A 22,385-nucleotide genomic window follows, 5' to 3' on the forward strand; every position below is an offset into this window, starting at 1 on the left:
AATTTTATGTGATTTATTTATGTTTGATCCTCTTTTTGATTGTTGCAATTAATTTTTCAAGTTAAATTAAGTTAAGTTAATTTATTTTTAAACTAAAATTTATATGTATCTTTCTTTTAAACTTTTGCACATTTCTTATAATAAAAAATTAGTAACATTAATCATAAAAGTATTTGTTTAAAGTACCTTTTCTATTCATAGAAATTTGTTAGTCCTGGACAAAAAAAATGTTCCGACCATTAGTCATTATATGTAATTCCATTAGCACTGAACATGGTAAGTGAAATTTATTTTCCAATTGGCTAACATTGATGTATTTTCTTTAATTTTCTTGACTCTTGTTTTTAGATTGAAACATCACTAACCTTTAAGTTTGATCCACTTTCTGTTTTCCTTTTCTTTTTTGCTTGATTTAATTCAAAAATTAATTTTATGAATCACTATCACAAGTTTTAATTATCTACTCTAAATTTGATTGTAAAGTATACCAACTTTCAAGAGTAATACCAAAATAACCAAACCGCATAAACCCAAACCAAAAGGTGAAACCGAACCATGCCGAATTTTTCGGTGTGGTATTGGTATAACATTTGTTCAAAACAGAGTACCAAACTGCTATAACAATGGGTACACCGTGCACATAATGAGGGGTAGCCTGAAATGCCCTAACAATTGCCAAAATGATGTTGACAAATCTCTAACAAGAGACTAAGAGAGGAGAGACCATATACCGATTAAAAAAGAAACAAAAACACAATATAATAAATATACAAAACTTAGCTACCTAGGAATATGCTACAGAGCTCTTTAGACAATGGACTATCCCCTGTGCAGTTGCAAAAGAACTCTAAAATACATATATACAAGCATGAACTTGCTGTTCTCTGCTTCAGCGCACCTCAGCGTACAAACTACTCTCGGATTAGTATAAACAAGCCGCACTACCTGCAAGAACAGGTGAGGTATAAGAATTGAATGCCTGAAAAAATGACATGAAACCACTGCCTAAACTGTTAAATTTGTCAGCAAAGTAGCAGTACCAGCAGCTATAGCTTCCTCTCTTGGGTCATCATCTTGGTCTCCAAAAGCCAGGACCTGCACAGCAAAAGCGACTAAGTTTTGCATAAATATTTCTTTAGAAGAAGAAAATCTTGTTGTTTACTGCATTGAAAATAAATTAAAAAAACAAAAAAACAATAAATTGACACCACCCCTGACACTTCTCTTTGGTCAGAACCTTCACTTGTTTATTATTGTTCAATTCCCACAGAGAAAGGTCATATGCTACTTCGGGCCACTTAAATGCTTATATGTTCGTGTTTTCACCATCAACTTCACCCTACCTACTTTATCAGTAAGCTACACTGTAAATGGGTTTTTTGGCTATTTGACTGCAAATGTAGTAAAGAAAGTACTTTAGCAGGTGTAAAATCAAGGCCTGCAGCTTAATCGACCACTGCACATCAGTAGTTAGAATAAAGACTTCCTGTTAAGTTTCTGCCAAAGCTTCAAAGAGAAAATTGATGCAGCGTGCAAGTTATGAACCCCGATGCCCCATCTACCAACTTAAAAGTGGCTCACAGTTCCAGTGGCAGGTTTGGAGAAAAATTAAACTTCAAAACAGCATAGCACATGTTTACCAAGATCAGATGACAGTAGTACATTGGAAATAACGCAATGGTATATGTAGTTTCCACATGGATAAAAGTATTCAACCTCTAGAGGTAACCGGAATCGTGCGGTCAGGTGGCGGTCTGTGAGTAAAGAATTCCCTCCGATTCATACCCCGGGGAGGGTAACCCCACCTGTGGCTTGGTAAAGGTGGTTCGTGTGGTACAGGGTATGGTTCAGCCGCATAGCGACCTCTGGAGCCATCTGGGTAGCATGGACCTGAAAGAGACAAGCAACAGTGAAACCAGAGGAAATAAAGACAATTCAAATACTCGGCATTCATTGCATGGTGGCAAAGGCCTTACCAGAATAATGGGATGGTGTCATCCAGCTCTCTCCAATTTCACGTCGATCTGACTTCATTCTATTATGATCCCTCGAAAAACTTCTATTATCTGCATTCTGCATATGGAATACATTGGAATAAGGGGTTGCTGTATCCCTCCGCTGATCAGCCTGAACATAAGAGAACTGATTTGAAGGAGCGGGGTGAGGTGGGCGCAAATGGAAACCCTTGCTAGAAGCCCCATCAGGTGGCTGTACTCCATTTGACAAGCAGAATGGTGGATGGGAAACAGCTCCATTGCTGGAAGGACGTGAACTAGCAGAGTCGAGCACCTTCAACGGTCCCTCGGCATGAAGCTCTCTGCCATCAGAGGGTTGACAATGAATAGCATCTGGGACTATCGGATGAATTTGTGGAGCTTCACACTGCTGAAAAACAGTTTCCTGCAAGTTGTCTTTAATGTTCTGCAGACCATGAACATTCAATCAGATTCCTACATCTACAACACACTAGCTTGATCTAAACAATACGGATTCACAAGAAAATTATTCATAACCAAAGAAAGGACCAAAACAAATGTACCTGTGAACCCACAGAATACTTTGACTGAGCACAACCGGGATTGGAATTCGATTTAGAAGATGGTGGAGGAAAAGAAGATAGTGCAGGCGCAACTGAGGCCAGAGGTGGTGGAGGTGGAGGGGAAGTTGGCAAAGGAGGAGATGAGGGGGGGCCATCCCTCGGAAGTGGAGGATGGAAGGGGGCTCCAAGACAGCTCCCATCACCAGGACGTGAAATCTGAGCAGGATTTGTTCCGACACTGTAACTGACAGAAGCAGTTTCGCCTTCACACACTGGAGACACATCTTCCATTTCAAGTTCACCATCAACATCTTCCAGGATATGTTTGCGCTTCTCAATAGCCAGGTTGGCCTCCTCTCCGTTGGGTTTTCCAGCAGGGTGTTCTGGAGTGACAGCCTCAAAACTCTCACCATCAGAATCACTTACTTCTTCATCCTTGAGCATTGCAGGCATACGAAAACCAGGAAGTTGAAAACTTGAATTGCTGAAGAAATACAATAAAGTTCAATACAACGATTCCAGACATCTCAAGGGGGAAAAATCCGAAAACATAAAGTATCTTCTTTTACTTTTACCAATAGCATCTTCAAAGGGTACTAAATAACTTACCTTCCATATTCATCAACCAGCATACCCTCCATTTGTCTAATTGGATCATCAAAAGATCTTTCTGTCCTTTCTGTCCTCGTGGGACGTCGAGAGAATGCACGACTCGATGATAAACCACAAAAGGATTCAAGTTCTCGTATGTGGGGTCGAATAACAGATTCTGGAAGAATCTTCCTTTCCTGCCAAACTCTCAAAACCTATCAAGAAACAAGTAAGACAATGAGATCTATGTTTGACCCAACGTTGAAATTTGGGCGTGCAAAAAAAAAGGAATAAAAAAGGAAATGTTTCTCTTACTTTCAAACACTGCCTTCGATTTTCCTGAGAACTACTTCCAGGAGGAGCAGCTGCTACTACTAGACGTGGCAATACTCCCTGAATGGCGGAAGGATATATGCCACCAATGTGACCTACAATTACAAATACAAGCAGGGAATAACAGCCTACCAGGAAGAAATGAAGCATACAAGTGCAATACCACAAGCAGAAAATACTCATATAATTACCTTTCAATCCTCTGGAAAACTGTGCAATAGAATCAACAAGAAAGAAAAGATCCACCTTTTTATGTAAGCTTGATTCATTTTCTAAGTTTTGCGCAATGATCTCCACAACCTGAGTCCATTCAATGCCAAAAGAAAGAGTTAGATTAACTTCATGAAACAGGACAACCATGCATATTAGGAAATAAAAGATACAAATTCCAAAATTTCCCAATCCCTGGAAATAAAAACTCAAAACTTCAAATTCCAAATTCTATTTCCCTTTTTTCCAGGACAGGGGGGAAGAGGTAAGGACTTGATTAAATACAGCTAAACTTAGGGCATCAAAACCGAAAATCCCCTATTCTGACAACTTACGTCAAGGTGAAAGAAAAAAAAGCAATTAACCTTAGTTAAAACTAGGAAATTACATGGAACATACATCTAGGAATCCAAATTAGTTCAATATTTGCAGGAAAACGCAGGATACAAATGTTACCCAGGTTCAGGATTATCCTCACCTTACAGTACCAGTAGATTTTAGTTTATTTCTCAGAAAGGACACATTTAAAGCTTTTGATTGCATTTCTCAAATTCTGTCTATACAGTATATCATTTATTACACTTGAATCACCTTAAACATCTATATCAATCAAACTTCAGCCAGCAAAAGAACAACATAAATGGTCGTCGAATAAATACCATACAATCCTCTTAACTGCATAAACAACCTCCTCTCAGTCCTCATTGTTACTGCATAAACATCACCTCCCCTCCTTGAAGGGAATAAACATAGACCTCCTAGTCTCTTAGAAAGAATAGAACAAAATTATTTGTTTTGCATACTGAGGAGGTGACCTGACAGCTCATAACTAACACAATAAATGGACAGGATCAGAGCTTAGCAAATTCATATCAATAACACTCTTTCTAGCAGAAGATAAACAACCAAGCAACAAAATTTCTTTTCCGTCAGACCACCTTTTTCCTCACCTGGTGAATCAAGCAGAAAGCCAGATAGACACTAAACAAACAAGCTGACAACTTGTAAACTGCCCAAAACATAGGGAACAGACACATTCTAACGGGCTTGCGAAAGCAGACAAGGGTCGGTTCAAGGAAAGACACCATTTTTATTCATCTGAGCTACAGACAGTTATAAGAAGCAGTACAGGGAAAAAGAGGGAACAAATCAAGAAGATTCAGCACATCAGATAACACACCCTAACAAACTATTACAAACAAAAGTTGTGACGAAAAGCATGTAACTCTACCTTAGAAGCAAAACCAAATTTAGCACAGTCTAAAGCAACGCGTGTAGCTCGACCAATGCTTTCTTTTGTCCTTGTTAGTATCCCAAGAGTGGCCTCAAAGGAACCTAAAGCAACATTGGCTTCTCCTCTGCTGCTCAATTTTCCAACAGTCCTTGGCTTGTCATGTAGCTGATGAGACAAGGGACTAGAGCATCCATTACTTACATACACACTACTATCTACAGTAGACATGTTGCAAGTTAAAGTATTGGGTGTAGATACCCTAGCAAAGGAGTCCATCCCATCAGTAAGAGAGGATGACGAAAGGGTGGCTGAGACAGCTTTATCGCCCAACTGATCATCAGATACAGAGCTCAAACCAGACATGTGCAACTCCTTGAGTGACACGTCCCCAACTTTTTCAGGACTTGAAGACGAGGTCGCACTTATATTCTTTGATGCTGATCCAGCTTCTTTCATATTCATGGACCTAATATGAGGCATATAAGACAAAATGAACACAAAACCAGTGGATGTAGGAACAGAAAAGGAGATACGAAAAAAGAAATGTAGGCTTGACCTGAAAACACCAGGTTCAACAGATTAGGGACCATGAGCAAATAAGATGGGAATTAATAAAAACAAAATTGAGATGGAATGACAGAGATTAATAATCTATGATGGGAAAATAGGAAAATAACTTACTCTTCATTGTCTTGACTGCACCCATCTAATGAAACTTGGCATAAACTGTTATTTTTACCACATTCAGCCTCCGCACTACCCAAACCCATAATGTCACCTTTTCCCGGTGAACTTGTTATTACCTCATCATTAGATCCACAATCAGCAGATTTCCCTGAAACTTCAGAAATTGGATCTTCTAAATGTCTTTCTAACTCAGCATCTTCATTTTCACAATTTTCATCAGATGGCATGACTGGCCCTGGTGAAGAATGTTGACATTTGAAGGTATCCTGCAACTCACTATCTGACTTGGCACCAGCAGAATGTGCAAGAAAAGCGCTAGAAGGGCAGTCATTTGATGACTTCACTCTTTCAGGTGTCCGTATAGCAGCGTCCAAGACTTCACATTTATCTTCACAGGACATCTTTGCTGCGCTGTCATCCAAACCTAAAGGTGTAATAATAGCTGGCACCTCTGATAAATGTTCCAAGCCTTCCCCAGCTACCAATGCTTTAGCACTCACCATAAATTGAGTAGCATCTTCATGTACAGCACAAAGCCCTGGTATTATTCCTTCAGACAGCTCAGAGTTATTCTCAACTTTAATCCCTTCAGACAGCTCAGAGTAAACCTCCTTGGAACTCGAGCAACATCCATTCATAGAAGTCTTCATTCCACAAAGCCCATCCACATCTTTTTTATCATCATCTGCAGCATAAGCTGACATAGCCTCCAAGGCACGATGAAGCCGTTTTGATGGAGGTAAAGCAGATTCACCATCCAGCGAACCACCAAACTGTTTCCGAATTTCCCAGAATGGTGGTCTCTTTGGAGAACATTTCTTAGACGGGGATGAATCATATGCATCACTTTTAACAGAATTAGAGGTCTGAAGGAAAAAACCATCTCCCCCAGGTACCTGTTCCGAAGACTTGTCAGAAGCTCCTGGCGATTTCGCCTCACTCCGCACCTCATTATCTAACACCTCCCCTTCAGGTGCTGATCTACCCATACGCGCCCTGGCTCTCTTAAGCGGCGGTAAGTGCTCATCACCATCTTCTTTCAATTCCTTGGAATTTTTTTCATCAGATCTCACAGGGTCACTTGGCAAGACATGTGCAGTTCTAGTCGCCAGTGTCTCAGGAGCTGTTTCTTTGTCTAAACCAGCAGTGGACTCGGTTAAATCTGTGTGCAGTCTCTTTCTGTTTGGCTTCCGTTTCTTCTTGAGTATTACGGCACTACTTTGGAACTCAAGTCTCTGACTCAACTCAACCTCCGATTCACATTGCACAGCACACCTATACACAGGTTTACAACCAGATTCCACACTGCTGCCTTCATTTAAGCTCAAGCTGCCAGAGTCAACAGTAGCAATTTCAGAATCACTCTCTTCCATGCTGCCATTAGAAACAAAAGCAGGTTGTTCCATATCGTTCCTATCTAAACAATTTGATGGCTTTTCATCCATTTTGTTCCTCCTCGCAGATCTATCCCTTACTGTATTAGCACCATATCCTGCATGGAAAGAGGGCAATGCACGATTTTGTAGTATTTCAGGATCGGTTCTCAAAGAACTTCTCAACCTACGTTTAGGTGGAGCCCTTCTCTCTATATCACCATTTCTTAACCTTTCACCAACAGTTTTCCTCCGGGTAGAATAAGTCTTTGCAGCTGGCATATCCATTACCTCCACATTTGAAGTAGGATCAACTGACAGCATTTCACCATCCTGGGAGGCAGCGTCCTCGTCCTTTGCAGCAACTGCACCAACCTCATTTTCAGAGTCTGGTTCACTTTCATATCCAAGGTTCTCTTTTGAAGAAGATTCAAGCGTGTTAAGAGCTTCACCCTCCAAATGAGTTTTGGTCAATTCAACAACTATGGTGTCACTCCTAACAGCAGCTTCATTGGTAGAATTACAGTTGACAGGTTGCTCCTTTTTCAGCTTCTCAAAGCAATCAATAATCTCATTCACAGCACGAACAAAATCAGCACCTTTTCCACGGCGTTTAACAAAAAGAGATTGTTTCTTCTCTTCGGTAAATGCTTCGACATCCACAGGATTGCAGAAGGCTCTGAATTCAGAAAATAATTACCAAATATCAAAGCCATGGAATCGAAGACTAGAAAATAAATGATGTCACACATGCAAAGTTTTCAGACAAACCAGAATTAACAGGCAACACTGCTCTAATTGTAAAGGAATATAAAAGAAGCATATGCTATTACTTTCATATGGTAAAAAAATGGGGATAGTCGTCGAAAAACCTCAGTTTTATTCAAGCTCCTTAGCTAAAAATAGAGTTAGATTATTGTCGGTAAAAACTATCATCTCCTAACATATTAAGATAATACCATCCTCGAATTCCTGACATACAGTAGACATCCTCAAAACATTATTTTTCTTAATTTCAAGGTGTATATTCTTAATTCTAAGTGTGCTTCAACAGTGAATGCATCTAGTGATGATCACTATCTTACCAAAAAACATAGATAATACTGCTAAGAAACCTAAGCAAGGAGACTTGATTAAAAAAGAAATCTTAGCAAGGAGACAACTTCATTCAATCAAGTTAGTAGATGAAAGAGGTTCAACCACACAGAAGTGACCAAGGATTAGAAGAAAAAATAACATGTCACGGTAAAGAAATAGAGCACTCACATTTGTTGGGTTCCAAAAAAGTAAACTAACACTTTCTTCCGGTCTCTCGAGTAACCCCACTTCTCTGGCTCACTCACCTGTCATAAGCAACAAAAGCATGTTTAGGCTTCTTCTTCCCGTTCTCACATCTGTTAGTCAAATGACGGGCAAAGAAAAGAGATAGAAAGCGGCAAGGTGCTTCCGGCCATCATGTGAAAACACATAATTAGAGGAAGATGAATCTAATAAAAGAACACTTCTTTGGATAAGTAACTTATTAAACAGAGGTCTTTTATAACTGAGAAATCACCAAGGCCAGGGCACACGGATAGAAACTCAGTGGATTATGGGCCCGCCCTCTATCCTTCTCCAATAAATACCGAGCTTCTGTCTATGGCAGGGTTCAAACCCGTGAACTTACTAAACAGAACATTAACTAGTCTGTTTGCAACGTCAAGAGAAAATGTAAGGACAAAATTATTCGTTACATATGTCTTACAGAAAAAGCTCATAAGTTGAGCTTAATCAATGATATTCGTACAACAAAGGATATTAATTCCTGCATTACTTACAAGACAGTCCAGTTATTGCTAGAAGGTATACACTAACAGATGTTGCTAGTAATATTAAAGGTAACCTCTTGACTATCTAGTCCTCTGGCTTTGAAATGTTTCTTAGAGTTTAAGTTGCAATTTATAAAAACAAAATAAAAGAAAAAGGTAAAATAAACCAATGAATAAACAGACTTTTCCATAAATAGACTGTCTTTCACTAGATAGCCCACTATATGTGCTTGTTAAACTTATTTGATGGCAGCACTCCCAACGGTGTGGCCTAGTGGCCAACCAAGTAGGTGTATACCTTGAAAATAAAGGATCATTCCAAGTGGAGACTGAGAAGAGACATAAAACACTAGGTGATATTTTTTAATCTACCTAACCTTAGTGGCCAGAGTTACTCAATACATGTACTAGTAGAAGGCAGCATTAACAGGTGGAATCGTTAAGGTGTGCCCTAGATGGCCAGGTACCACCGTTATCAAAAAAAGAAAACAAATTAACATGATGGTTGTGCAGTTTTTTCTTTCTTTTCTTTTCTTTTCCCCCTTTTGTTTGAGGGGTAATTACGATATTTTACACTTACTAAAAGTGTGCATACAAGCATTGCTGTTAAAAGCACAATTACGCCCAAAAACTATTGTGTCAAACATACTTTTGTTATTACTAAATACTCCCTAGCTCCAGTTCATGTGAAACTATTTCCTTATTAGTTTAGTTTACAACAACAACAACAACAACACACCCAGGGATTTGGGGAGGGTAGAGTGTACGTAGATTTTACCCCTACCCTTGAACGGTAGAGAGGTTGTTTCCGGAAGACCCTCGGCTCAACAGAAGAGCCAATAATATCATAAAAGAAGCAAAAGAATAGGTCCATAACAACAAAAGAAGCCAGAAAAATAATAACGTCGTAAGAGACAGCAAATAAGTGGAAGGGCAATAACACAATACTATGCGAAACAAAAAAATAGTGTGAACACAACATAGGCCGCTAACAGACCTAGACAAAACTATATCAGACTACCCGGTAAAAAGAGGGAAAAACGCTCGACTACCCCCTAGCCTACAACCCTAATGCTCGACCTCCACACGTCCCTATCAAGAGACATGTCCTCGGAAATCTGAAGCCGCGTCGTGCCCTGCCTGATCACCTTGCCCCAATACTTCTTACGCCGCCCTCTACCTCTTCTCGTACTTGCCAAAGCCAACCGCTCGCACCTTCTAACCTGGGCATCTAGGCTTCTAATCCGCACGTGCCCGAACCATCAAAGTCTCGCTTCCCGCATCTTGTCGTCCACGGGAGCAACGCCCACCCGCTCCCAAATATCTTCATTCCTAATCTTATCCATTCTAGTACGCCCGCACATTCATCTCAACATCCTCATTTCAGCTACTTTCATCTTCTGGATATGTGAATTCTTAACTGGCCAACACTCAGCCACATACAACATGGTCGGTCTAACCACCGCTCTGTAGAACTTACCTTTGAGTTTCGGTGGCACATTCTTGTCACACATAACTCCAAACGCAAACCGCCATTTCATCCACCCCACCCCAATACGGTGTGTGACATCCTCGTCCATCTCCCCATCTCCCTAGATAATTGACCCTAGGTACTTGTAACTCTCTCTTGGGGATGACTTGTGAGTCGAGCTTCACTTCCACGTTGTTTAATAAAAACAACATATTTCTATATTTAAAAATAGGTTAACTTTAAACTTCTCATTTTACCTTAATGAAATGTTGTTGAGCTAAACAAACGTTAAAGTATCCTTAAGACCACAAGTTATGGCATATTAAAGACCACAAGTTTTAAAACTTGTAACTTTTCTTTTCTTTCTTAAACTCCGTACCAGTGTTATCAAAGGCGAAAAGCGCAAAAAAGCTTTAAGGTCCGTTGGGGCTTTAAGCGCAAATAAAGCGTGGACTTTAATGAAAAAAGGCGCAACCGGAGAAAAAGAAAAAATATGTATATGTAGTCCAAGACTAATAATTATAAGCATGAATAACATTTATGGACAAAGAAATTGAAAAAAATTACGATAAAGTGAAATATCAATTGTTTAATGTCGCCTTTACACTCATTGGCAAGGAAAAGTATGCCTTAGAGCCTTGATGCGATACTAAAGTGCCTACAAAGCGAGGCGAAGCGCTCAACATGTTTTGAGCCTCGCTCTTCAGGGCTTAAGCGCGCATTAAGCACGCCTTTGATAACATTGCTCCGTACATAACCAAACTCACATAAAAGTTTTACAAGATACTTTTTAAGTTTTAGCAATACTTATCAGGTAAATTTTAGATCGGAGTTTTATTTTCAAAGCATAGACCAATCAATATGGGAAACTACTAGTGAGCTAATATGTCTCCAGATGACAATGTACACAACCCACTTGACTATTTTAGACGATTAACTGCACAAAGATGAGTAACCTCTATGATGTACCATACTACAGTAACCTGTTAAAAAGAATATTCTATGACATAGTAATGTTGTCAAAGATTAAAAAAAAATCTGCGTAGCGACATCACAAGCACCTTTTAGTTAAGTAACTAGGAGATTAGTTTTTATTTGCAATAACAGTGGCATTTGGGGCACCTTGTGGCACCTCCACCATATACCTGTTATATTTTACCAACACAAATTCGGATAACTTCACCGACCACGACTTACATAATATACATAAAGTAAAAATTACATCAATCAAGCTTAAAAACTTTCTAACTTTAATTATTCAGATGCAAAAATGAAAATTTAAGTTCACATTCAAAAACCAATTGCCAATTTTCTTATGCCATATTTCAATTTCCCACTCTCGATACCAAAAATGTTCATCGATAACATTTTCTCAACCATTATAGTACCGTTTGCTAATCACACTTAAGTGTTCGGTGACAATTTGGAAAGACAGACTCTACATGCGTCGTAGCGTGTACACAAAAATGACACCTAAACGAGGCAAAACACCGCCTGCTTTTCACCAAACTACAGGGCGTATTCAAGCCTCAAAAATGCCTTGAACAACGAATGGTCGACATTCTCCTACACTCGCTACTTCACTCAATGAGTCTAATAAATATTCATCCTAATTTTGCTTGTAGAGATTTAGTGTCTACACAAGCATATGTACTACCTCTGATTCAATGTTTTAGAGGCTAAGCTGAGGGGAAAAGTGTACCGTATCTCCAATGAGGCATGCTATTTTTCACCATGAGGAACAACTTCAAACCCCTACGACTTAGCATTACATAAGTTTTTTTACTTTTTGGTCCTCGAGTTTGAAAAGGGGCTCAATTTATAGGGAATAATGGAGTTCACAATTATCACCTATTTCAGTTTCTTCGTTGATATGAGGTAACAAAAGTTGTTCCTCATAGTGAAAAAGTTTTTTTACTTTTTGGTCCTCGAGTTTGAAAAGGGGCTCAATTTATTGGGAATAATGGAGTTCACAGTTATCACCTATTTCAAGTTCCCTGCTCCCCTGCTTTTGACACATCATGTCAGACATCATCTTACAAGATCTTCACATGTACATCAGCCAATGCATCATAAACTGGTGGTTCAAATAAATGTATATTTTCACATCAAAAGGAGCTTTCTGTTGCTATAATCATTCCAGAGATCCCAATAGAAAGATATTCTAGCTAAAATTCAATTTAGCAAAGCTGTCTAAATCCTCATGGAGCTCTAATGCCAATCTAACTACCAATGAAACTCACTTTACTTGAAAGACTTGAGATTTTAGATTAGATAGTTATTAGATATGACTAATAGAGGAGATTTTGATGAAAACAATACTTATCTTTTTAATTCAAAAATAACTTTATGATTTTTTAGTTGAGCCCATCAAACTTGACAAACTAGGCAAACTTATTTCTTGATCCTTTTTCTGCTCTGAATTGTTCTGAATTTTTCATTCAAACCGCAGAAAGAGGAATAAAAAGGAGGAACAGAAAACATAATCCCCCTCCGATTCAATTTATGTATCTTACTTTCAAAAAGGCTGTCACATTTCTAAAATCAGTAAATTTTTTATTCTTACATTCCCATTTAACCTTAATGACACACTTATAGGAATGACATGACACAATTAAGACTACAAGATTCAAAAGGTACTTCTGGTATGTTATACACACCTTTGGCTTTAGGCTACAAAATTCAAAAATCTTCTTTACATTCTTAAACTTCCTACCACGTCAAACTAAGACACAAAACGGGGTGGAGGAAGTAACATTTATCGGTGCTGTCTGGCTAGAACAGACCGCAAAGGGGATAATTCAGCAAATATTTTTACCCCAAACTGATTCGACAGACATATAATTTCAAAGAAATATCTCTCCGCATAATTTATAAAAAGATAGAATAATACAAAATTTCCACAGAATACCAGTTACTGATCCCAAAAAAGGCACAAATATTGCCAAGGAAATTACAAGATAAACTCAAATTCAAGCTTCCGACTCCAATAGTGTGATATACAAGCCAATATCATGAATCAGAGTTAAACAAGAAAAGGCGAATCAAATTTTATGGGATATTTAACTTCTGGTTAAGAGAATATCAACATGATAAACTAAGCATACGGCCAAATACTGAACTCACAAAATTTCAACCCAAGACTTCCTTTTGATGAAGGTGGTGTATGTGCCAGCTTGCACGAACCTAGACATTGCACTGAACCTACTATCTCCCACAAACACAGGTACCACGTAACTCCGTCCACCAATGCTTAGGTGTATAGGAACAAATCAATTAATATTTTTTGCCTCTGCTGGGATGTAAACCTCATTTTTACCATTTTTAACTACAGTGTTTTCGCATTTTCCATAGCTTGAAGGCCCTAATCTAGTAACAAAATGTGCAATTTTTTTATAAAACCATCAGATCCACGACTCACAACTGTTATAAAGAGACCCAAGCACTAATCTCATGAAAATAAAGAAAGAACAACAAATACCAAAAGTGCCTACCCACAAAAGTAAGGGAAAATAAAAAGGAAAGTAGAAAAGGAGAAAAACATTCACATACCGTAGCAGGCCATGCCGGAAAGCCTTTAACCTTAGCAAGCACAAGATCACCGACTTTCCACTGACGGCAAGCGGCAGCGGCAGCCGCTGCTTTACTTGTACCTTTTCTTCGACTGGGCGCCATAGAAAGCTAACCAATCAAAGCAGCGAAGGAGCAAATTCTCAATGGATTCCTGAACGTAAAGGAACCAAAACCACCCACTTGTCCACACAGTTTGATATGTAGATTCCGAGGCATTGATTGATAGGTCATACACAATTTGATAACAGAAAATTCACGAATTGAGAAAACCCTAACCCTACTGCTACAGACGAGAGAAACAAAGGGAAGAAGAAAGAGAGTGTGGAATTAGCGGTGGGCTTTAAAACCCTAACCCTAATGTTACAGAGAGAAGAGAGGAGAGGGGGCAAAGGGGTAGAGAGTTTTATGGAGAAAGGCCGTTCACACATGGAAAAAAAAAAGTAAAAAGAAACAGATATGAACGGTGGTATTGGGAGGGGGGTTGCTAAAGTGCGCCGAAGGGATGGGAGTCAGTTAAGACTTTGAAAACGTATATTGGCTATCGTGTACTTGGTGGTGATATTTGCATTTGTTTTTTGCTTTAGATACGTGTAGGGGCACGTGACTTACCAACCTCTTCTTGACACCTGGACTGGAAGTGACAAACCTGTGATGGGCTTAGGGCCCATACAGTTGGGTCTGAACTTAAGTTCAAGAGAGAGAATCACAGTCTCCATTTTCTCTCAATTGGACTGGGTAATTTGGGCTGGGCTCAGGGCGCTTGCCGTAAAAATAGCACAAGCTAATCAGTTTTCGGACTGATCATCCAAAAATAGTCAGTATTTGCAAAGTCATTAAAAAATAGCCACTATTTTGCAGCAATACGAAAAGTTCCAACATAATATACTGGAGATCGGTGCACGTGTGTATGAACTTCCAGCATATTATGTTGGACCGGTATATTATACTGGAAGTCAAGTATACTTATGCTAGAACTCCAGTATAATATGTTGGAGTTCCAGTAAACTTATGTTGGAACTCCAGTATAAATATACTGGAGTTCCAGTATACTTATGCTGGAATTTCAGTATAATATAATGGGGTATTTTTCGAATTTTGAACAGTGTTTTCGCTCAAATTTATCTTTATATGAAAAGTGGCTAAATTTCTATTACTTTTAAAACGATGGCTATTTTTGAATGATCACTTATAAATCTGACTATTTTTGAATTTCTCCCTGCTTGCTAGGCTGGGAAATAACAAGATGAGCCCGAAATAACTGAGGTCTAGCAAATGTAGCATCTCTTAATTTATCTCCTCTAAGTTTTTTGGTTAATTGGTTTATACATCTAATTATCGTTTTAATTTTAAAAACAAAACTTTTAATCTCAACTCCAATCTGGATAGTCTATATGACAATCCATTCAACATTAATTATCGTTCGGGAAGTACAGAGTCCATTAGAGCGCTCTTTACTAAGGCCTCATTTGTTTGCACTTAATGGATGTCTTAATCTTAATCATTCATATCTCAGACGTTAAGTACGTTTATTTTTAAAGTCTGAATCTTAATTATTCATATCTTAATCATTAAGTGTGTTTGTTTTTTTACTTCACAACCACTTAATGGGTCTGAATAGGTCTGTATGATTAAGATCTATAACAGAGACTTAATTTCATTAAGATGCTATCACATATTCATTATTAACTTCCGCCACCGGCTATCATTAACTACCACCATGCTGTCGGCACCACCATACTCAACCACCACCACCACCACACCACCATCCTCAATCATAGCCGCCACAATTATCGACCATCACCACTCACTATCCCCACCACTCCAACCACCATCATTCTCACCCACAATCAACACTCATCCACCTCAACTACCACAACTAACCACCCCATCACCATCAACAACCACAGCCGGCACCGCCCATCATTATAACCTACCACCACCTGCCCACCACCTTCCTCAATCACAATTACTACTATCACCCGCCATTATTAACTATCACCACCCATCACTACCATCCTCAATCATAATCGCTTTCACTACTAATCACTACTAGCTACTAGCATAAACCGCCATTATCAACCAAAACTACCACCAACCATCGCCTCTAGTCGGCATTCACTTGTTAGCCATCACCACCAACAACTATCATATTTTTTAAAACTATATATTTTACTGATAGAATATTAGATTAGTTAGTATTTCATTTGAATTTTATGTTTATTAATTTTTAAATAAAGATAAATTTTATACATTCAGATGTTAAAAATCAAACAATCTTAATTTTAGTATTCAGATCTTAATACACATCTTAATATATTCAGATGTGTATTCAGATCCAGATGTCTTAATCTTAATACACATCTTGATATTCAGATTCAAACGTCTTAATCTTAAAAAAACAAATGAGACCTAAGCTTGGTCGAAGTTTAAAGTTTTAAGTTAGTCACTGCAAAGTACTTCTAAGCTCACGAGTACTGGTTGGAAAGTAATGGACACCCCTACACCCCAATGTGGATGGAGAGAAGTGCAAACATATTCGATTTTGGGACAATATTGAAGTTGTACCCGCGTTGCATAAAATTAAAAAATTTATCCACTTCGAAACATACTTCAGATATATACGTCTGAAGTTTTAAAAATTGGCATCTTAAGTTACCAAAGTGCAAACTTCAGATAAATCGGGTCTGAAGTTCTTCCGTCATAGCACAAACTTCGAACAAATTCGTTTGAGGTTATAAATTTCATCATGGGTTCGTCACAATGTAAATGTCATAACAATTGAGTCTAAAATTAGTCTGTTGAAGTGCAAACTTCCGGTCTGAAGTTCTTTAGCCATAGTGCGAACTGCTGATAAATTAGTCTGAAGTTCGCACTAGCGCACACAAATTTCAAACAAAATTTGTCTGAATCTTCATTATCTTCTTCTTCACAAACTTCATTATTATCTTATTCTTATTCTTCTGACAAATTAATCTAAAGTTCGCACTAGCGCACACAAACTTTAAACAAAATATTACTCTAAGGGTACCAAGAATTTTTGCAACTTTTTATATGAAGAAACATTTAAGATATTGGGCTAAAACTATTGCCACTATGAGGATGAAGGGAAAAAAAGGAAGAAGAAAGGAGAAGAAGAGTAGGAGGAGACAGTGTCTGAAGTTTTCTCAAATCGGGTACAAGTTGAAAACATTTACATAAGTTGGTTCCAGTTAGATAGAAGAGTGCAAATAGGGTGTGATGAAAATTTTTACACGTGGATATTGTACATTCACCGACGTGCTTAATTATAATATGGTGGGACTAAATATGAAATAAGACAAGTCAAGATAATCTTACCTTTTTATATTAGCATACTCAATATGTGTATTATGACCCGAGAAGCTTCCACTGACTTAAGGCCTCGAGAAACGTCACAATATGTATTATGACCCGCGTGTGTGGACGAGTTTGGTTTTCGAAAGATTCGGATTTAATTTAAAAAAAATATTCTCATTTTGAAGCTTAAATGAAAAGAGTTGACCGGGGAGTTGACTTTTGAGCAAACGAACCCGGAATGGAATTTCGATGATGGAAATAGTTTCGTATGATGATTTCGGACTTAGGTGTATGTTCGGATTTGGATTTGGAAGTCCGTAGGACAATTCGGCATATTTTGGCAAAAGTTGGAAAATATAAGATTTTGGAAAAGTCCGGCCGAAGGGTGAATTTTTTGATAACGAGGACGAATTTCGATTCCGAAAATGGGAATTGCTCCCTTACGTCAATTATGACTTGTGTGCAAACTTTGAAGTCATTCCGGATTGTTTTGATATGTTTCGGCGCAAAATATAGAAGTTGAAAGATTTGAAAACTTATAATTCGATTCGACGCGCGATACGTAATTCCGGCATTGTTTGATGTGATTTGAAGCCTCGACTAAGTTCGTATTGTATTTTGGGACATATTGGTATAATTAGTTAAGGTCCCGGGGGCTTCGGGTGGATTTCGGAAGGTTAACGGAGCAATTCGAACTTGGAAGAAGCTGCTGGAAAATGGCAGCAACTGTTGGATTCGCACCTGCAGAATTTTGGGCGCAGGTGCGACCTCACAGAAGCGAAGATGGAAGGGCACGACAGTGGTCGCAGGTGCGAAGAAAATCCCGCACCTGCGAAAGCGGGCAGAGAAGGTGCAGAAGCGGAAGTGCATCAGAGGTGCGCGTGAGACATCACAGAAGCGATTCCCGCAGAAGCGGAAAAACTTCCGCAAATGCGATGATCGACTGGCAGTGGCCTTCGCAGAAGCGAGATCTTTGCTCGCAATAGCGAGCACGTAGGTGCAAAAAATTCGTCAGCAGGTGCGAAACTGGGCAGAATGTTAAGGACCAAAAATGGTCATTTCGCCATTTTTCGATTGAGATTTTGGAGCTCGATTTTTGGGCGATTTTGGAGGAGTTCTTCAAGACTTTGACTTGGGTAAGTATTCTATATCCTAAAGTGATTATATTTTATGAGTCTATGATTATATTCATCATTTAATTCGGATTTAATGGAGAAAAAAATCAAGAATTTTGTAAAATCTTCCAAAAACGAAAATTTAAGATTTGGAAGTCGAGTTGTTATTGGAATTCGATAAAATTAGTATGGTTGAATTCGTATCGGAATGGGTGTTCGAATTTCATGAAAATTATATCAGGTTCCGAAAGACGAGCCCCGCGTTGACTTTTGTTGACTTTCTGGAATAAAATTTTTAGTCGACGTATTATTATCTGGAATTATTACCGATAAATTTTAATGAAGTTATACAATTAATTTGGATAGATTTGACCTGTCCGGAGGTCATTTCAAGCAAGAAGGCTATTTTGGAATATCGGCCTAACTTCAAAAGGTAAGTATCTTGCCTAACCTCGAGTGGGGGAATTATCCCCTTAGGCATTGAGTCTTATGTGCAATTTGTGTAATTAAAAACTATGTACGCGAGGTGATGAGTACGTACTTGGGTTATATGTGCAAATTACATTGGTTAAAAATCTTTAGACGCCCTTATGTATTAAATGGGAAATTATTGGCATCTATTAAATTCTCTATTTGTCATGCCTAGATCCTTGTTTGTTGAAATTATTTTTACATGATGATTTGGTATAATTACCACCTTGATTTTTATGTAAAATATTATTTTATTGAGTTGTTAATTTTCGGATATTTTGTTAAGATTTTTGTGCACATTATGGTCGAGCCATGGGCTCCTTATTGTGGAAAATAAGGTATGGTTGATTTTTGTGGCAAGTTGTGATATTTGAGCACTTGATGTGCAATCTGTGATAACTGTAATATTTGAGCATTTGATGTGCAATCTATGCTATGTTGTAATATTTGAGCACTTAAGATGCAGTTTATGAGATGTGATATTGGCACATTATATTGTGGGAGTTATGTTCGGGTGTTTGCACGAGGTTTCTGTCGTGCTATTGTTACTATTGATATTTGTAAATGCGGTGTGACAAGGCGGGATATATATATATATATATATATGTGTGTGTGTGTGGGACAAGGCGGGAGGGTTGCGCATGTGGCGAGATAAGGTGGGAACATTATTATGCATGTGTGACGAGACAAGGCAGACATTCACTTTACTATTGTACACGTGGCGAGACAAGGTGGGCTATGTCGGGGATTGATTTGTGATGGCCTGGGGGCATTGTTGATATTGTATATTTACTTTTGGGACTGCGAGGCGGTACCTCGGGAGTACCCTTTTTTGTTGATATTTTCTATGGTTGCACTTTCCTTTGGTTGTTTTATTTTTTCGTGATATGTAAATCATTGTGTTCTTCCGCGATGTATTATTTGATTTTATTGTGTGTTTGTATTCCTTGTTGTAATGTGTTGTCTTTGGCCCTTGTACGAGATTCTGAGGATTTGTGTTTCCAGCTTTTACTAATTTTTAAGGTTAAGTTATTTTGAATAAAAGAAATTGTTAGATGCTTTAATTCTTATAAGTTTCACATCCAAATCAACAACTATCAGGTGTTTCATTTTTATTAAAATGTTATTTTCTCCACCCAAATGATTTCTAAAATAAACTCATTCTTTTATTGATTTTCTACTGGATTTAAATATTTTAAACTTACCTGATCATGTGGATCTTATATACATTGATATTATTGGCACGTGAGTAGTCCATGCAGTTGTGATAGAAACATGGGCACGAGGTGCCGTGGAAATATAAAGGTGGGTTGTGACCCGTATTTGAGATTATGAAATGAGGTGTCACAGGGTGACTTTTAAATTGAAGAATTTTATTTTAAAGATATTTATTTGAAAGAGTTTTATATTCGAAGACATATTCGAAGGAAATATATATTTGGAAGGTATTTTATTTGAAGGGTTCTTATGTGAAAGACTTGTTTAATTGGTTGTACTTGTGTTCTTTCTTATTTGTCGGAGCAATAATTATGGTGTTCTTGTTGCCTTATTGTTTATATCATTGCTATTTGTTCTCGATTATTTTAGTATGACACATGTTATTTGACTAGTGAGTGTCTTGACTGTACCTCGTCACTACTCCACTGAGGTTAGTCTTGATACTTACTGGGCACCGCTGTGGTGTGCTCATTCTACACTTCTGCACATTTCTTTATGTGTAGATCCAGGTATGTTTCGTTTGTAGCTATGCGAGTCGTTGCTGTGGAGACTCAAGGTAAACCTGCTGCTGCGTTCGCAGGTTTCGGAGTCACCTTCAAGTTTTTATTTTGCACTGTTTATTCTTAGTTATGGATAGTTGTATTTAGAATCTTTCTAGCAAACACTCTGTAGAGCTTATGACTTGTACTGCCGGGTTTTGGGAATTATAAAACTTTAAGAGATTTCTATTTCAAATTGTTAGATGTTGTTTAAATAATATTGTTGCTTCAAATAAATGTTAGGCTTACCTAGTCCTTAAGACTAGGTGCCATCACGATACCCAAACGGAGGGAATTTTGGGTCGTGACAAGTTGGTATCAAAGCTCCAGGTTCATAGGTGCTACAAGTCATAAGCGAGTTTAGTAGAGTCTTGCGGATCGGTACGGAGACGTCTGTACTTATCTTCGAGAGGCTACAGAACTATTAGGATAATCTCACTTCTTTAATTCTATCATGCGAGTTCATTGATCTCGAAGTTTGAACTTTTATCATTCTATTCTCTCATAGATGGTGAGGACACGAACTACAGTTGCTGATAACGTTACCCCAGAGCGGATGTCGCTAGGGGCAGAGGTAGCGGCCGACGAGGAGCATGTGTCGCAGCCAGAGTAACTCCAGAGCAGCAAGTTCACATTGGTCAGGTTCCGGGTATAGTACCGGTATAACCTGCTATTCCGGTTCGGCCTGAGATCAGGCCAGAGGCATCAGAAGAATAACAAAGGAGACTTGAAAGGTTTAAGAGGTATAGTCCACCTACTTTCAGTGGCACAGCTACAGAGAATGCCCAAGAATTTCTAGAAAATTGTCATTGTATTCTCCGCACCATAGGTATTGTGGAAGTGAGCAGAGTTGTCTTTATTACATTTCAACTATCAGGTGCAGTGTATCAGTGGTGGCAAATCTATGAAGAAGGTAGAGCAGCCGATGCAACGCCGCCAACTTGGGCTCAATTTTCGAAAATGTTCTTGAAATAGTTTGTTCCCCAGGCTCTCCGAGATGAGTGGCGCACAGAGTTTGAATGGTTGCGTCAGGGCATTATGACAGTGTCAGAATATGTTGTCAGGTTCAGTGAGTTAGCCATCATGCACCTATATTAGTTCCTACAATAAGAGGACGGGTCCGCAGATTTATTGAGGGGTTCGATTATGATATTAAAATATGCATGGCTAGAGAATTGCAAACTGATACTCCATTTCAACAAGTAGTGGAGATTGCAAGGGAGATTGAGGGTGTTTTAGGCGAGGAAAGGGAGTCTAAGGAGGCCAAAAGGTCTCGAAGATCTAGAGGGTTCAGTGAATTTTACTCTTCAGCTAGGACCCATTATAGGGGAGGCTCGAACAGTCGGCCAGCTCAGTCCGCACATCAGATTACTCGGGGTGCTCCAGTAAGTTCTTGCAATGCACCACCGATACGAGATTCTTATAGTAGTTATTCCAATTATCCGGCACAGACTCGGTACGAGTAGGCGCGACCTCAGAGGGGTTGTTATCAGTGTGATTGTACCATACGCATTAAGAGAAATGTCCCAGACTTGGGAAGAGACAGATTTCATCAGAATATTTAGACTACAAGCTTTATTCCAGTTAATACTCCACGTGCACAGTCAGCTAGAGGTGGAGGACAGGCAGGTAGTGGGCACCTAAGAGGTGGAGACCCGACCCGTTGATATAATTACTATGATTCGGCTGAGGCCAATACACCAGATGGTGACGTTACATGTACGATCCTGGTTTTTTTGTGATAAAAGGATATTTTCCCTCAATTTGATTCGGTTTTGAATATTGAGGTGAGTCCTCCTATTATGCTCCACTTATGGGTGAGCTTAGTAAATGGTGTCCCACTTATAGGTTTATCCATGTGTTCTAATAGCTTGGTTATGTGCCGATGGATTTCAAAGTGTTCATGAT

The 22,385-nt window shown here is 38.7% G+C and overlaps 1 protein-coding gene across 2 annotated transcripts; it reads right to left on the minus strand.

The window, feature by feature from the left end:
* Positions 1-538: 538 nt before the first annotated feature.
* Positions 539-14,370, minus strand: LOC107764551 (protein HUA2-LIKE 3). Of its 2 annotated transcripts, XM_016583143.2 has the most exons (13): positions 13,799-14,370; positions 8,234-8,310; positions 5,589-7,646; positions 5,166-5,373; positions 4,905-5,072; positions 3,655-3,763; positions 3,446-3,558; positions 3,149-3,345; positions 2,540-3,023; positions 1,977-2,421; positions 1,717-1,890; positions 1,041-1,095; positions 539-945 (listed from the first exon to the last, which is right to left on the minus strand). In XM_016583143.2, the coding sequence occupies exons 1-12, from the start codon at positions 13,919-13,921 to the stop codon at positions 1,070-1,072; spliced, it is 4,182 nt and encodes a 1,393-aa protein (XP_016438629.1). In that variant the 5' UTR covers positions 13,922-14,370; the 3' UTR covers positions 539-945; positions 1,041-1,069. The 2 variants fall into 2 exon arrangements, with proteins under 2 accessions (XP_016438629.1, XP_016438628.1); XM_016583142.2 differs by having other exon boundaries at positions 4,905-5,373.
* Between the last annotated feature and the right edge of the window lie 8,015 nt (positions 14,371-22,385).

Source organism: Nicotiana tabacum, chromosome 19, assembly GCF_000715075.1.
Source record: "Nicotiana tabacum cultivar K326 chromosome 19, ASM71507v2, whole genome shotgun sequence".
NCBI classification, from domain to species: Eukaryota; Viridiplantae; Streptophyta; class Magnoliopsida; order Solanales; family Solanaceae; genus Nicotiana; species Nicotiana tabacum.